Source organism: Herpailurus yagouaroundi, unplaced genomic scaffold, assembly GCF_014898765.1.
Source record: "Herpailurus yagouaroundi ecotype Mexico unplaced genomic scaffold, PumYag 210, whole genome shotgun sequence".
NCBI lineage: Eukaryota > Metazoa > Chordata > Mammalia > Carnivora > Felidae > Herpailurus > Herpailurus yagouaroundi.
In genome coordinates, this window is record NW_024412441.1 from 17,864,605 (window position 1) to 17,882,077 (window position 17,473).

Sequence of the window (17,473 nt, forward strand, 5' to 3'; positions counted from 1 at the left end):
TCTCATCTCATCTCATCTCATCTCATCTCATCTCATCTCATCTCATCGTTAGAGAGAGTAGGGGAGGGGTGCAAAGAAAGAGAAAGAGAGAGACAGAGAGGGAGAGAATCTTAAGCAGACTCCATGCTCAGCGTGGAGCCCAATACTAGGCTCAATCCCATGACCTTGGGTTCGTTGCCTGGGTGGAAATTGAGAGTAGGATGCTCAACTGACTGAGCCACCCAGGCATCCCAGGAGTTGGACTTTTTAAACAAAAAATAAGTTTGCTTTAATCGTGATTCTATATTTACCCTTTCTCAGATTTTAACTTCCAGGCTGCCATCACCCAAAACTTATTACCAAAAATAAGTATGAACTGTTTTAAAAATTTACGTTACATCAGAAAAGCAATGGCCTTGTGTAGTTGAAAACTCTTAAGTTAAATGCAGACCTGCTAAACTGTAAGACCAGAGAAACCACAGTTGTTTAAAAAGTGGTTCCAAAAAGTCAATACCTGGACTATTGTAATCAAAAATTCTGACCACAGCAAGTTGCATTAAAAGAATAACCACTCGGGGCGCCTGGGTGGCGCAGTCGGTTAACCGTCCGACTTCAGCCAGGTCACGATCTCGCGGTCCATGAGTTCGAGCCCCACGTCGGGCTCTGGGCTGATGGCTCAGAGCCTGGAGCCTGTTTCCGATTCTGTGTCTCCCTCTCTCTCTCTGCCCCTCCCCCGTTCATGCTCTGTCTCTCTCTGTCCCAAAAATAATAAATAAACGTTAAAAAAAAAATTAAAAAAAAAAAAAAAAGAATAACCACTCTTTGATACATCTATAAAATCCCATTATTTTAAATAGTCTTGCAAACTGTAACAAACTGAGATTTCATGGTAAGCATTAATTTCCACCAAAATGTAACTCATTCAATATCATCAACATAAACTCACCTGTAAAGGCTCACTGTGAGGATTGTGTATATTTATTATAGGTGAGAAACTGCTGTTCACAGGGACTCTGGCCCCAAGGAATGGCCTCAGTCGATATGGATTTGGAACTCCAACACCAAACACCTATTTTAAAGGAGAAAAAAATGCAATCTGGGTTAAACTCCAACACCAAATACCTATTTTAAAGGAGAAAAAAATGCAATCTGGGTTGCTTTCATAACTAACATTTTTATAGTTATAACTGATTGATCTAGGGAAAACTGATTTGTCTTATTTAGATGAAAAATCTTGACTACCTTTAAAAAGAATACACATGTGGTTTCTATCCTTGATTTGGCTATATATTTGATTTACTACATATATGTGTATTTGGAATTATTTCTATAATATATTGGAAATTAAAATGATAGCAGTCCTTCATGAGCTCACAGAATAGACAAAAGAAGGCAACAGGGAATCAAAAGATTTCCTTATTCCAACCATGAGAAGAAGATGGATCTAGGGCTCAAACAATTTCTCAAATCCAGCTCCAGGTCATTCCCACAGGAGAAAGCAAGGTCCTGGGTTGACTAAACAGAGTGAGCCCATCAGTCAAATGACAAATATTTCTTAAGTGCCTATGATTTGCTAGGCACAAATATATACAGTGTGAATGATTCAATAGTAAACAAGATAGATAATGTGCCTGCCCTCATGCAACTTACATTCCAGTATGAGAGGCACACTAAATAACAATAAAAAAGTTTTTAAAAAATGGTAATGTGATATAGAATAACTGGCTGGGGTGAGGCTGGGATATTCTTTTAGAGAGCATGGTCAAGGTCATCTTCTCTGGGGAAGTGATTATGAGCTGATGCAAGATGAGAACAAACCAGCACTGAGAGTGTATTTGGGTGAGGGGAAGTATACAAAGGAAACAAGGCAGGAAAGGGGTTAACTTGAAGATCAGGAATAAGATCAGAAGCATGGTCAAATGGGATGGAATGGAAGGAACATATGGGAGTCAGAACCTCAGAGACTTGTTGGCCTTGGTCACAAATTTACATTTTGCTCTGAAAGCAATAGGACATAAAGATTTCCATGGGGAAGTTGACTAGATGTGATTTATGTTCACAGAATATCATTCCGACTACAGTGAATAACAGACTATGATAAGGACAGTGGAGGAGTGGAAGGCCTGTTGGAGGCTATGGTGTAACCCAGGGAGAGGTAATGGTGGCTTAGAAGAGAGCAGTGGCAGTGTGGAGGAGAGAGTTAGACTCAAGATATATTTAGGAGGCAGACTTTGTGAAAGACTACATGTGGAGAGGTGAAGAAAAGCAGCTGGCCACTGAGGCTCTGCTTGAGAACAAACCGATTACAACCCTCAAGTAGTACAGCTTGGCCACATCCACCTAAGTCGGTTAGGCTGCCCCTAGAGGGCAATGGTAGTAATATTCTTATGACAGTCTTCATTTACTCAACAGGTGTATGTTAAATAAGCATCATCTATATAGCACTTCTAAGTTATTCATCTACACAGGTTGCCTACTAAACAACTGTTAAAGACATATTCACTGTATATAAATACAAGTGCCTAACTAATTGGTTTACTGACACGAATTCTCAAGATATGTGGTATGTTCTGGGTCCTAGAAAAGAAATGTTCAAAAACAAAATCATAAAAACTGTAAAGTAAGACATTATCTAAGTAAGGAGTTAAAACACTGTGTTCTATGCGCAGTATAACACAGTGGTTAATAGGATGGTCTTTGTAGTTATAAAGGCATGGGTTTGAATCCCTGCTTACTAATCTATTAGTAGCATAATTTGAACAAACTACTTAACCTTTCTAAGCTTCACCTTCCTTATCTAAACGAATGAGAATAACAGTATCTATAACGCATGCAGAAATGTTTGTAAAGTATGTAGTATAGTGCCACAGAAGCAATTCTTCTTAACAATCTTGATAACCTTGATTATAAAAATCTTGACTCATAAGACATTAACAATCTCTAATAACCTAAACATGACACAGAGAAAATAAGAACAAATTTTAAGCAATCTATTCACTAAAGAAAAGGGAGCATGCATGTTTTAATTTTGAAACTATTATCAAGTACGCTTCATAAATGTGCAAAATAAAAATTAAAAAAATTATTATAAAATATTTTTTACTATTCTTTTGCCAACAATCTTACATTAAAACTTTAGCTATAGCTTTAAAAGATCATTTGTTCATTCTGATTTGATAGGGGCTAGTCACAGACAAAGCAGTGAATAAAAATGCTCTCAGTCTAAACTCTCACATTTCCTATTATCCCTGAGTTTTTAAAGAGAGTCATAGGATAGGTTGGAGATAAGAACGATATTTTATAAAATAAGTAAAAGATTTAGTCCTGGTTCTTACCTGATAAGTAAATACCCCATGATTGGACGTGTTAATAAATAAAGTATTTTCTACATTTCCCACTACTCTTGCAAGAAAAACTACATCAAATGACGTATTTCCCCCTGGAAGTATTTTCTGAAAAAGAAGAGCAACAAATAAAGTTAAATGAGTAACTAAAAAATCCGATTATGCTGACCGCAATTAAATAGCTGAAGTTTGCAAAGCAATCATCTCACAATCATTTCCATGAACTAGCTTCTCCCACTGAAGGTTTAAGCTTTAAATTAGCCAAATTATTCTGCAATGAAAAATAATAAAAATGATGTCTTCATACTGATGTCTACAGTCACACAGCTTTATCAATTACCAATTAGATGCTGTTCATTCAACAATCATTAGGCTGGAATGAAGTACCTAATTACAGACTGTTCCATCATCACATAATTCAGTAGGAGTGGAGATGAGGCTGAGCTTCTTACATAGATGTACTACTCTACAACTAAACAACAACTTGTACTATTCCAAAGAAGAAATAAGCCCACGCCTTAACCCCTTGACCTCTGTCAGCCATTCACACATGGCGCTGTATGTGCCAGCAACTTAAATTAGGAAAGAAGGCAGGAGTGACAATATGCACAGAAACTCACTCCTGTTTTCTTGTACAGGTTGAGAATGTCATTGTAGTTAGTGAAATAAAACTTTATTACAACAAAACAATAGGGCTACTCCATGGAGTTCAAGGGACTGTGACTGTAGTTCTGTCTGTGATGAAGCCTTATGATGCATTTTAATGTGTAAAGTCATCACCTTTCTCATTTGCCTCTATGGTTGAACTCTAAAACACTCCCCAAATTGTAGCTTAAAATACCTGGCATTGAGACTTCTGGCTTCACCTCAGGAAGCAGAAAGCTGGAAAGAGCATTTCCTGTGCATTATCAACAACCAAAAGGATAATCTACAAAAATGTAACTTTTCTTGACCCTATCACAGAGTTTGCATATCAGGTAGCTCAAAATTTAAGGAAAGACAAGCACCTCCAAGGAGAGATGGAATGTGAGTAATGGCTCACCCATGGCAGAAAATGGGAAGATGAGGCTACCATATGAGGGTAAATAGAATTCAGCTAAAATTTTTATACACCGCTAAAAGCTGACAGTGGGCTAAAATCAGAGTATATAACCCCTGGAAGCTGTAGACACTAGATGGAGGTTACATCTGAGCCAAAGTCAGTAAGAGAAGGATACCTGGTAAATCTCTAAGTAGCTTGAAATTAACAAACTTCTAAATAACCCATTGGTCCAAGGGGTAGTCACAGGGAAATTAAAATATTTTGAATCAACTAGAAATTAAAACACGACATATCAAAATTTGCTGGCTGCAGATAAAGCATACTTATTTTGGGAAATGCTTCAAATCAGAAATCTATGTTTCCACCTTGAGAAACTAAAAAAAGAGTAAATTAAACCCAAAATTTCAGAGATCTAAAAATGTTAAAAAATTGTTTACAATCAATGAGTATGGTATTCCTACTGACAACAGTTTTTTTTTTCAATATATGAAGTTTATTGTCAAATTGGTTCCCATAACACCCAGTGCTCATCCCAAAAGGTGCCCTCCTCCATACCCATCACCCACCCACCCCTCCCTCCCACCCCCCATCAACCCTCAGTTTGTTCTCAGTTTTTTTTTTTTTTAATTTTTTTTTTCTTTTTTTTTCCAACGTTTATTTATTTTTGGGACAGAGAGAGACAGAGCATGAACGGGCGAGGGGCAGAGAGAGAGGGAGACACAGAATCGGAAACAGGCTCCAGGCTCTGAGCCATCAGCCCAGAGCCTGACGCGGGGCTCGAACTCACGGACCGCGAGATCGTGACCTGGCTGAAGTCGGACGCTTAACCGACTGCGCCACCCAGGCGCCCCATGTTCTCAGTTTTTAAGAGTCTCTTATGCTTTGGCTCTCTGCCACTCTAACCTCTTTTTTTTTTTTCCTTCCCATTCCCCATGGGTTTCTGTTAAGTTTCTCAGGATCCACATAAGAGTGAAACCATATGGTATCTGTCTTTCTCTGCCTGACTTATTCCACTTAGCATAACACTCTCCAGTTCCATCCATGTTGCTACAAAAGGCCAGATTTCATTCTTTCTCATTGCCATGTAGTACTCCATTGTGTAAATAAACTACAATTTCTTTATCCATTCATCAGTTGATGGACATTTAGGCTCTTTCCATAGTTTGGCTATTGTTGAGAATGCTGCTATAAACATTGGGGTACAAGTGCCCCTATGTGTCAGTACTCCTGTATCCCTTGGGTAAATTCCTGGTAGTGCTATTGCTGGGTCATAGGGTAGGTCTATTTTTAATTTTTTGAGGAACCTCCACACCGTTTTCCAGAGTGGCTGCACCAGTTTGCATTCCCACCAACAGTGCAAGAGGGTTCCCGTTTCTCCACATCCTCTCCAGCATCTATAGTCTCCTGATTTGTTCATTTTGGCCACTCTGACTGGCGTGAGGTGATATCTGAGTGTGGTTTTGATTTGTATTTCCCTGATGAGGAGTGACATTGAGCATCTTTTCATGTGCCTGTTGGCCATCTGGATGTCTTCTCTAGTGAAGTGTCTATTCATGTTTTCTGCCCATTTCTTCACTGGGTTATTTGGTTTTCGGGTGTGGAGTTTGGTGAGCTCTTTATAGATTTAGGATACTAGCCCTTTGTCCGATATGTCATTTGCAAATATCTTTTCCCATTCCGTTGGTTGCCTTTTAGTTTTGTTGGTTGTTTCCTTTGCTGTGCAGAAGCTTTTTATCTTCATGAGGTCCCAGTAGTTCATTTTTGCTTTTAATTCCCTTGCCTTTGGGGATGTGTCAAGTAAGAAATTGCTGTGGCTGAGGTCAGAGAGGTCTTTTCCTGCTTTCTCTTCTAGGGTTTTGATGGTTTCCTGTCTCACATTCAGGTCCTTTATCCATTTTGAGTTTATTTTTGTGAATGGTGTGAGAAAGTGGTCTAGTTTCAATCTTCTGCATGTTGCTGTCTATTGACAACAGTTCTAATGTCAATGAAGATACTCACAAGGCCTGTGGTTTACTACAGGGAAATTTATCCAGCCAGAGAAAAAACTGGTTCCCTTTAAAATTTTTATGGGAATGTATGTAAATATTTAAATAATATCTTTCAAAAGCCCATCTAAGTTACAAAAGGTAAGGAAAATCATCATGGAATGCTTAATTCTTAGCATAACCTTTTGCTACTACCAGAACTGGACATCTAGTTTTGAGTAAGTAGGTGACACATTGGAGATCTGAGTTTCTAATTCTGCCATTAACTGATTTTGAGGGGCACCTGGGTGGCTCAGTTGGTTAAGCATTCAACTTTGGCTCTGGTCATGATCTCACGGTTTGTGGGTTTGGGTCCTGCATCGGGCTCTGGGTTGACGGCCGGAAGCCTGTTTTGAATTCTGTGTCTCACTCTCTCTCTGCCCCTATCCCACTTGCACTGTCTCTTTCTCTCTCAAAACTAACATTAAAAACAAACAAAAAACAAAAAAAACAAAAAAATAAACTGATTTTGGCAAGTCATTGAACCTTTGTAGGTCTCAATTTCTCCTAATTTCAAAATAAGCCAGTTTTATTAGATGATATCTGAGATCCTAATTATTAAAGAAACCATAAATATGGCCAGTCTCACTGCTTAATTCCTATGGAAGATGGAGGCTTTGCTCCATGATGTCATTTCTATCCGGTGGGAAAGAAGATGGGGTGGAACAGAGAAGAGTCTAGATATGAGTACAAGTTCTCTTTGACAGTTCTCAATACCTATCAAGACTTGAGTACATTATTATCTCAGTACTTTAAGAAGATGTTGAGATAGAACAAATATTTCCTTTCTTCTTTTTTTAATAACAGGGAAAATCTAATTCCAAGTGACCATGATAGAACAAAACAGAACAGCAAAGTCAGACTCAGGAATGTAATCTTCCCATAAGAATTAATCAGATTTGCTACAAATCATCCTTTTATGCTCTTTCCCACACACTTTCTAAATTAGATGAATTTGGTATGATAAAAAATTAGAAAACAGTATAAAAAGTAACGAAGAACAAACAAGGTGTGCTAGCTTTAACCGAACATTATCTGCAGCTAAGTATCTCTCACCTTTGTACCACAGCTCAGTCCCTGGCTGGCTCCATTGGTGAGCTCATCCAGGTCCACGACTTTGTATCTTCACCAGTGGCTCTTAAACTTCCATTTCAAGTTCGGTCCTTTCTCTTATTATCCAAACTCAGACACCAACTGTCACTTGGCACTTGGACCTTGGCACCAACTGTCCTTGGCACTCGGATGTCTAAGGACACCTCAAATCTAACACATCCAAAACTGAACTACTGATTGTACTCCCGAAACCTGCTCTATCTTCAGCCTTCTCCATCTCGGTTGATGGCAATTCTGTCCTTTTGTAGCTTGGGGAAAAAAGCAGAGAGTCAATCTTGACTCTTCTCTTTCTCTTAGTCCCACGTCAGGAGAGCTTATTGGCTGTATCTTCAAAATATATCCCAAATCCAACAGCTTTCTTAAGTTCTTCACTCTTGTCAGAGTAATTGTCTTCTTACCATGGGGTACTGCAGCAGCTAATGTAACTGGTGTCCCTGATTCTCCCTTTGCTCTTCATTGTTTGTTTTTTGTTTTTTTACTTATTGAGAGAGAGAGCGAGCGCATGAGCAGGGGAGAGGCAGAGGGAGGGAATCCCAAGCAGGCTCTGAACTGCCAGTATGGAGCCTGATGTGGTGCTTAAACTCACAAACCCTGGTATCATGACCTGAGCTGAAATAAAGAGTTGGATGCTTAACTGACTGAGCCACCGAGGTACCGTATGATCTCTTTTTGATAAGTAGTGATACTTACAAAACGTAAGCTATCATTTCATTTTTCTGCTCAAATCCATGAAGGCTTCCAAGTTCAATCAGGATAAGAGCCAAAGTCCTCATATCATAGCTTGTACAGCCCTTCACAATCTACCCTACCTATTCCCCTTCACTTCTCTCATTCTTGATCACTCTGGCCTAGCTAACCACACTGTCCTCTTTGCATACAGGTGTGTTTTCACATAGGAGCCTTTATACTGCCTGTACCTTCTGTCTGGAATGTTCTTCTTCCATATATTCCACTTCCTTCCATACAGTCCTCTCCCTTACCTCCTTCAAGTCTGTTCAAATGTCACCTTCTGAATGAGGCTTGCCCTGACTATCTTATTTAAAATTGTAAGAGTGATGGGGTGCCTGGGTGGCTCAGTCAGTTAAGTGTCCAACTCTTGGTTTCGGCTCAGGTCATGATCTCATGGTTCGTGGGTTCAAGCTCCGCATAAGGCTTTGTGCTCACAGTTGTGAAGCCTGCTTGGGATTCTGTCTCCCTCTCTCTTTGCCCCTCCCACTGGCCATCACTTTCTTTTTTTTTTTTTTTTTTTTAAATTTTTTTTTTTTTCACGTTTTATTTATTTTTGGGACAGAGAGAGACAGAGCATGAACGGGGGAGGAGCAGAGAGAGAGGGAGACACAGAATCGGAAACAGGCTCCAGGCTCTGAGCCATCAGCCCAGAGCCCGACGCGGGGCTCGAACTCACGGACCGCGAGATGGCGACCTGGCTGAAGTCGGACGCTTAACCGACTGCGCCACCCAGGCGCCCCGTGGCCATCACTTTCTATTTCTCTCTCTCAAAATAAATAAATAAACATTAAAAAAAAATTGGAGGAGTGATGTCACCATCATGGCAGCAAAAGACATTGTGTCTTTCTGTCCCTTCCCCGCTTTTAATGTTTTATTATTTATTTTTGAGAGAGAGACAGAGTGTGAGTGGGGAAGGGGCAGAGAGAGGGGATACACAGAATCCAGAACAGCTCTAGGCTCTGAGCTGTTAGCACAGAGCCCGATGCGGGGCTCGAACCCACAAGCTGTGAGATCATGACCTGAGCCAAAGTCAGAAGCTCAACTGACTGAGCCACCCGGGTGCCCCTTTTGGTCCCTGCATTTAAGCTATGGATTAGATATCCATCCACAAACTGAAGTGCCTTTGTGGAAAATGTGGGATTCAGCACCATATGCCAGGGGACCTGGGAGTTGTCTCAACCACCTGTACATCTGGTAGTAGATGGACAAACTTTAGTATGGGCTACAGAACCAGTACATTTGTCCCAACCACTCTTGCCATGTGGGGAAAAAAAATCTGTAGAGTACCGACCTAGGAAGATACCCGTGGACAAGAGAGATATTGCAAAAGTCCAGCCTTTCTGGGGACATATTCCATTATGCCATTGAAACAAAAAACAAACAAACAAAAAAGTTTGGTCACAGTGGAAACCTTAAGAGGAATTTTCCCAGTGCCACTCCCTCTTCCGGAACTACCCTGCCAAGGCAACACTCCATGGGAATAAATTATCCAGCAGTGGTGACCTCACCCACAAGAGAAAAGGATAGCAGTCAGTGAGTACCTGGCTATGTGAGTTGTGCAGGACATGGCACGGGAAACCCGTTTCTCTCCAGCGCACCCAGAGTACTGAGGCAGGACCTCCAAAACTGGAGGTGGGAGCAGAGCAGGAAAGGGACAGATAAGAATATCAAAGGGCATTAAAGGTACACAGTTCCTGCTGACTGTGCTCAGGACTTCAGCAGGAAGTCTGCCCATGAGCCTCTGGGAATACTTTACTTGAGGATCCCCATACCATAGGCACTCTAATGCCCTGAGTGCTAAATCCCCATCTCCCCTCACACTGCAGCTGGCTCCTGGTGCTCACTCCCAAGTGCAGTGGTGAGAGCAAGTTCAGTAAATGGACTGTTATCAGAAAAACAGTAGGACCTGTGGGTAAGGGAGAAACCACAAACTTGAGCACTATTTTCTGGAAAATCTAAAAGGTGGAGAAAACCCAAATATAACAGCACTAACAAATATAACAGTTGGTGCTGTTATTATTACCCCATCTGAAGACAACTAGTAAAGATTTAAAAATGTGTCTGTTACTTCAAATGCAAAAGTGGAAATGCAAAACTACAAGGAACATGAAAAATCAAAACAATGTGATCACAAATAGTAATTCTCCAACCAAAAGCACAGAATTTTGCAAACTAGCTGATAAAAGATTCAAAGTAGTTCTTTTGAACAAATTCAATGATCTATAAGAAAATTCAGAAGGGCTGTTCAAGGAAATTAGGAAATAACACACAAACAAAATGAAATATTTAACAAAGAAAAGAAATAATTTAGGAAAGAACCAAACTGAAATTCTGGAGCTTAAGATTTCAATGGCTGAAATTAAATAATAATAATAATAAAAAGCAATAGACAGCATGTGTGGCAGAGTGAAGCAAACAGAAGATCAAATAAGTGATCTAGAAATTTTGAATTAACCCATTAGAGCAGAACAAAAGAAAAAGAGTCAAAAAGAGTGATGAAAGCCTATCAGGTCTATGGTTTTCCATCAAAGAACAAATATAATAATTAGAGTTTCAGAGAAGAGAGGGAGAAGAGGGTGGAAAGTTTATTCAAAGAAATAATAGGTGAGAACTTCCCAAACTTGGGGAGAAGCTTGGACATCTATATTCATAAAGCTAATAGATAACCCTATTAACTCAATGCAAAAGACCTTCTCCAACACATCGTATAATCAAAGTGTCAAAACTCAAAGATAAAAACAGAATCCTAAAAGTACCCAGGGAAAAAAAGATTGTAACCTACAAAAGAATTCCATGAGGCTATATTAGTGATTTCTCAGCAGAACCTGTATAGGCCAGGAGTGAGATGACATATTCGAAGTACTGAAAGAAAAAACTGCTAGCCAAGAATACTCTTATCTGGCAAAGTTATCCTTCAGATGCAAAGCAGAAATAAAGACTTTCCTGGACTAACAATTCACTGGAGAATTCTGAGGGAGTTCATTACCTCTAGACTTGCTTTGCAAGAAATGCTGAAAAGAATTCTAGCTGAAATGAAAACACACTAATAATGACACAAAAACATATGAAAGTATACAACACACTGAGTAAAGGTAAATACACAGTTAGACATAGAAAATTCTAATTCTGTAATGGGATGGTGTGTTAACCACCTAACTGTAGTACAAAGGTTAAAGAAGAAGAGTATGAAAAATAATTATAGCTACTATAATTTGTTAATGAATACAAAATATAGAAAGAGTTAAATAATGACATCAAGCATATAAAAAAAGGGGGAAAAATTAAAAAGGTAAAGCTTTTACACGCAACCGAAGTTAAGTTGCTATCAGCTTAAAATGGGCTGCTTTATCTGTAAGATGTTTTACGTAAGCTTCATGGTATCAAGAAGCAAGAACAGATTCACAAAAATTAAAGGGGAAACAGACTGATACCATGGAAAATCACGAGTCTTAAAGGTAGGCGGAAACAGAGGAAAAGAGAATCAGTGGAAATACAAAACACCCACAAAGCCATTAAGAAGATGGCATTAGTAAGTCTTTACATATCAAGAATAACTCTGAATGTTAACAAATTGAATTCACTAATCAAAAGGCACACAGGAACTAGATATAGAAATGAAAGGAATTAAAAGCAAAAATGAACTACTGGGACCTCATGAAGATAAAAAGCTTCTGTACAGCAAAGGAAACAATCAACAAAACTAAAAGGCAACCAACGGAATGGGAAAAGATATTTGCAAATGACATATCGGACAAAGGGCTAGTATCCAGAATCTATAAAGAGCTCACCAAACTCCACACCCGAAAACCAAATAACCCAGTGAAGAAATGGGCAGAAAACATGAATAGACACTTCTCTAAAGAAGACATCCAGATGGCCAACAGGCACATGAAAGGATGCTCAATGTCGCTCCTCATCAGGGAAATACAAATCAAAACCATACTCAGATATCACCTCACACCACTCAGAGTGGCTAAAATGAACAAACCAGGAGACCATAGATGCTGGAGAGGATGTGGAGAAATGGGAACCCTCTTGCACTGTTGGTGGGAATGCAAACTGGTGCAGCCACTCTGAAAAACAGTGTGGAGGTTCCTCAAAAAATAAAAAATAGACCTATCCTATGACCCAGCGATAGAACTGCTAGGAATTTACCCAAGGGAAACAGGAGTACTAATGCATAGGGGCACTTGTACCCCAATGTTTTTTTTTTTTTTTAAATTTTTTTTTTCAACGTTTATTTATTTTTGGGACAGAGAGAGACAGAGCATGAATGGGCGAGGGGCAGAGAGAGAGGGAGACACAGAATCGGAAACAGGCTCCAGGCTCTGAGCCATCAGCCCAGAGCCCGACGCGGGGCTCGAACTCCCGGACCGCGAGATCGTGACCTGGCTGAAGTCGGACGCTTAACCAACTGCGCCACCCAGGCGCCCCTGTACCCCAATGTTTATAGCAGCACTCTCAACAATAGCCAAGTTATGGAAAGAGCCTATATGCCCATCAACTGATGAATGGATAAAGAAATTGTGGTTTATATACACAATGGAATACTACGTGGCAATGAGAAAGAATGAAATCTGGCCTTTTGTAGCAACATGGATGGAACTGGAGAGTGTTATGCTAAGTGAAATAAGTCATACAGAGAAGGACAGATACCATATGTTTTCACTCTTATGTGGATCCTGAGATACTTAACAGAAGACCATGGGGGAGGGGAAGGAAAAAAAATGGCTAGAGAGGGAGGGAGCCAAAACATAAGAGACTCCTAAAAACTGAGAACAAACTGAGGGTTTATGGGGAGTGGGAAGGAGGGGTGGGTGGGTGATGGGTATGGAGGAGGGCACCTGTTGGGATGAGCACTGGGTGTTGTATGGAAACCAATTTGACAATAAATTTCATAAAAAAAAAAAAAAGAAAGAAATGAAATCCAACTCTATACTGCATACAGAAGGCTCACTTCAGTTTTAAGAACACAAACTGGCTCAAAGTGAAGGGCTGGAAAAAGCCATTTAGTCCAAGTGGAAACCAAAAGAGAGTAGGGGTAGCTATGCTTTTACCAGACTAAACAGACTTTAAAAGCCAAAAATGGTCACAAGTGACAAAGAAGGTCATTAGATAATGATAAAGGGGCCAAGGCTTCAAGAGGATATAACAACTATATATTCATATGTACCCAACATCTGAGCATCTAAATACATTAACAAATATTGACAGATTTGAAGGGAGAAAACAGACAACACAAAAATAAAGCAGAGGACCTCAATACCATACTTTCTTCAATGGATAGATCATCCAGACAGAACAACCACAAGGAAATGTTGGACTTGACCCATATATTAGACCAAATAGGCCTAACATTTATAGAACATTCCATCTGATAGCAGCAAATACATGTTTTTCTCAAGTGCACATAAAACATTCTCTGATGCAGACCATATGAGAATACACAGAAAAAGTCTCATGGCAAATTTAAGAAGATGGAAATAATAACAAGTATATTTTCAGACCATAATGGTATGAAACTAGAAATCAACAAAAGGAAAGCTGGAAAATCTACAAATGTGTGGAAATTAAACAACATATCTCTGAACAACCAAGGGGTCAAAAAAGAAATCAAAAGGGAAACCTAAAAAAAGATACTCAAACAAAGGAAAATGAAAATACAACATACCAAAACTTATGGGATGCTGCAGAAGTAGTTTTAAGAGGGAACTTTATAGTAGTAAATGTACATGTTAAGAAAACAACTCAAATAAACAGCCTAACTTTACACCTCAAGGAAACCCAAAGTCAGCAGAAGGAAAGAAATAAAAATCAGAGCAGAAATAGCAGAAAAACAATAATGAAAAAAAAAAACAGTGAAACTAAGAGCTGTTTTCAAAAAGATAAAACAAAATTGGCAAACCTCTAGCTACACAAACCATGAAAAAAGAAGAGAATACTCAAAGTCAGAAATGAAAGAGGAGACATTACAATTGATACTACAGAAATACACAGGATCATAAAACACTAGTATGAACAATTATATGCCAATAAATCAGATAAGCTAGAAGAAATGGATAAATGCTGAGAAACAACCTTCCAAGACCGAAACAGGAAGAAATAGAAAATCTGAATAGACCAGTGAGTAAGAAGATTGAATCAGAAATCAACAATCTCCCAACATAGAAAACCTCAGGATAAGCTGGTTTCACTAATGAATTCTACCAAATATTTAAAGAAGAATTAATGCCAATCTTTCTCAAATTCTTCCAAAAAACTGAAGGGACACAACATTTCAAAACTCATTTTACAAACCCAGCATTACCCTGATACCAAAGCCAGACAAGAACAAACAAGGAACTACAGACCAATACCCCTGATGAATATAGATGCAAAAATTCTTAAAAAAAGATTAGCAAATGGAATCTAAAACACATTGAAAGTATTATATATACACCATGACCAAGTAGGATTTACCCTTGGGATGAAAGGATGGTTCAACATATGCAAATCAGTAAATGTGATATACCATATTAACAAAAGATAAAAAGATAAAAATAAAAGATAAAACATAAAAATCAAAAGCATGTGACAAAATACAACATATTTTAATGATAAAAACCCCCAGTAGACTGGGTACAGCTAGGATACAACTCTACATAATAAAGGCCATACATAAGGGTATGTATGGGTGGCTCTCTCGGTTAAGTGTATGACTCCTGATTTTGATTCAGGTCACGCTCTCACAGTTTGTGAGATTGAGCCCTATGTTGGGCTCTGCACTGACAGCATGGAGCCTTCTTGGAATTCTCTCTCTCTTAAAATAAATAAACACAAAAAGATATCTTAGTTAAAAAAAAAAAAAAAGGCCATATAGGAAAAATCCACAGCTAACATCATACTCAATGACAAAAAACTGAGGATCAGGATGCCCTGATCCTCTAGGATCAGGGTGCCTACTCTTACCACACTTACTCAACATAATACTGAAAGGCCTAGTTAGATCAATTAGGCAAGATAAGGAAATAAAAGGCACCTGAATCAGAAAGGAATAAGTAAAACTGTCATATTTGCAGATGATATGGTCTTATATATATAGAGAGAGAGAGAGAGAGAGAAAAGCCTAAATGTCCATCAACTGATGAATGGATAAAGAAATTGTGGTTTATTTATACAATGGAGTACTACGTGGCAATGAGAAAGAATGAAATATGGCCTTTTGTAGCAACATGGATGGAACTGGAGAGTGTTATGCTAAGTGAAATAAGCCATACAGAGAAAGACAGATACCATATGGTTTCACTCTTATGTGGATCCTGAGAAACTTAATAGAAACCCATGGGGGAGGGGAAGAAAAAAAAAAAGAGGTTAGAGTGGCAGAGAGCCAAAGCATAAGAGACTCTTAAAAACTGAGAACAAACTGAGGGTTGATGGGGGTGGGAGGGAGGGGAGGGTGGGTGATGGGTATTGAGGAGGGCACCTTTTGGGATGAGCACTGGGTGTTGTATGGAAACCAATTTGACAATAAACTCATATATTGGAAAAAAAAATCCTAAAGACTCAACCAAAAAACTGTTGGAATTAACCAATTTGGTATAGTTGCAGGATATAAAATCAACATATAGAAATCAGTTGTGTTGGTATACACTAACAGTGAAACATCTGAAAAAGAAATAAAGAAAACTATCCTGGTTCACAGTGGCATAAAAAAAATACCTGGGAATAAATTTAACCAAGAGGGTGAAAGATTTGTACAGCTGTACCCTCATTTTATTGTGCTCCACTTTACTGCACTTTGCAGATAATTGCATTTACTTTATTTATCTTTTTTTTTTTTCTTTTTAACAAATTGAAGGCCTATAGCAACCCTGCATTGATCAAGTCTACTGGTGCTATTTTTTCCTAGTAGCAGTTGCTCACTTTGTGTCTCTGTGTCACACTTCGGTAATTTCTGCAATATTTCAAACTTTTTATTATTATTATTTTTATGGTAATATGTAATTAGTGATTATGACTCACTGAAGACTCAGATAATGGTAAGCATTTTTTAGTAATAAAGTATTCTTAAATTAAGGTATGTACATTGTTTTTTAAGACATAATGCTATTGCATGCTTAACAGGCTACAGTAGGGTGTAAACAGAAATTTTATGTGCTCTGGAAAACTAAAAAAATTCATTTTATTGTGATACTCACTTTATTGTGATACTCACTTTCCTGCGGTGGTTTGGAACCAAACACATAATATCTCTGAGGTATGCCTGTGTTATGAAAACTATAAAACCTTGATGAAAGAAACTGAAGAAGACACAAACAAATGGAAAGATACCTCATGCTCGTGGATTAGAAGAATATACTGATAACTGTCTGTTAAAATATCCACACTACCTAAAGTCATTTATAGAGTCAGTGCAATCCTTATCAATAGCCCAATGGCATGTTTTACAGAAACGGATAAAACAATCCCAAAATTTGTATGGAAGCATGCAAGACTCAAGAAAGAACAAAGCCTAAGGCATCACACTTCCTGCTTTCAAACTATACTATGAAGCTAAGTGATCAAAACAGTATGGTACAGGCACATAGGCCAATGGAACAGAATAGAGAGGCCAGAAATAAATCCCTGCATATACAGTCAACTAATATTTGACAAGGGAGCCAAGAACACTTCATGGGGAAAGACAGTCTCTTCAACAAATGGTATTAAGAAAACTGGATAACCACATGCAGAAAAATGAAATTGGACTCCTATCTTCCATCACTCACCAGAATTAATTAAAAATGGATTAAAGACTTAAACGTAAGACCTAATACAATAAACCTCCAGAAGAAAACACTGATATTGGCCTGGGCCACGATTTTTTTTAATATGACACCAAAGGCACAGCAACAAAAGCAAAAATCAACAAGTAGGACGACATCAAATTAAAAAATTTCTGCATAGCAAAATAAAAGATCAACAAAACAAAAAGGAAACCTGCAAAATGGGAGAAGATATTTGCAAATTATATGTCAGATAGGAGGTTAATATCTAAAATACATAAAAGAACTCCTATAGTTTAATAACAAAACCCCAAACAATCTGAATAAAAAATGGGCAGAGGAACCAAATAGGTATTTTCCCGAAGGAGACAGGACTACCAGGTATACAAAAAAATGTTCAACAATTCTAATCATCATGGAAATGCAAATCAAAACCACAATGAGATAGCACTTCACAACTGTTAGAATGGCTATCATTAAGAAGAGATAACAAGTATT

The 17,473-nt window shown here is 38.5% G+C and overlaps 1 protein-coding gene across 1 annotated transcript in view; it reads right to left on the reverse strand.

The window, feature by feature from the left end:
• TMEM131 (transmembrane protein 131) overlaps positions 1-17,473 on the reverse strand; it is a 242,518-nt gene that overhangs the window by 81,851 nt on the left and 143,194 nt on the right. Inside the window, exons 6-7 of the mRNA XM_040453962.1 lie at positions 3,315-3,431; positions 926-1,048 (exon numbers count right to left, since the gene is read on the reverse strand). Coding sequence (XP_040309896.1) covers positions 926-1,048; positions 3,315-3,431 — 240 coding nt within the window. The remainder of the gene's footprint in view (positions 1-925; positions 1,049-3,314; positions 3,432-17,473) is intronic.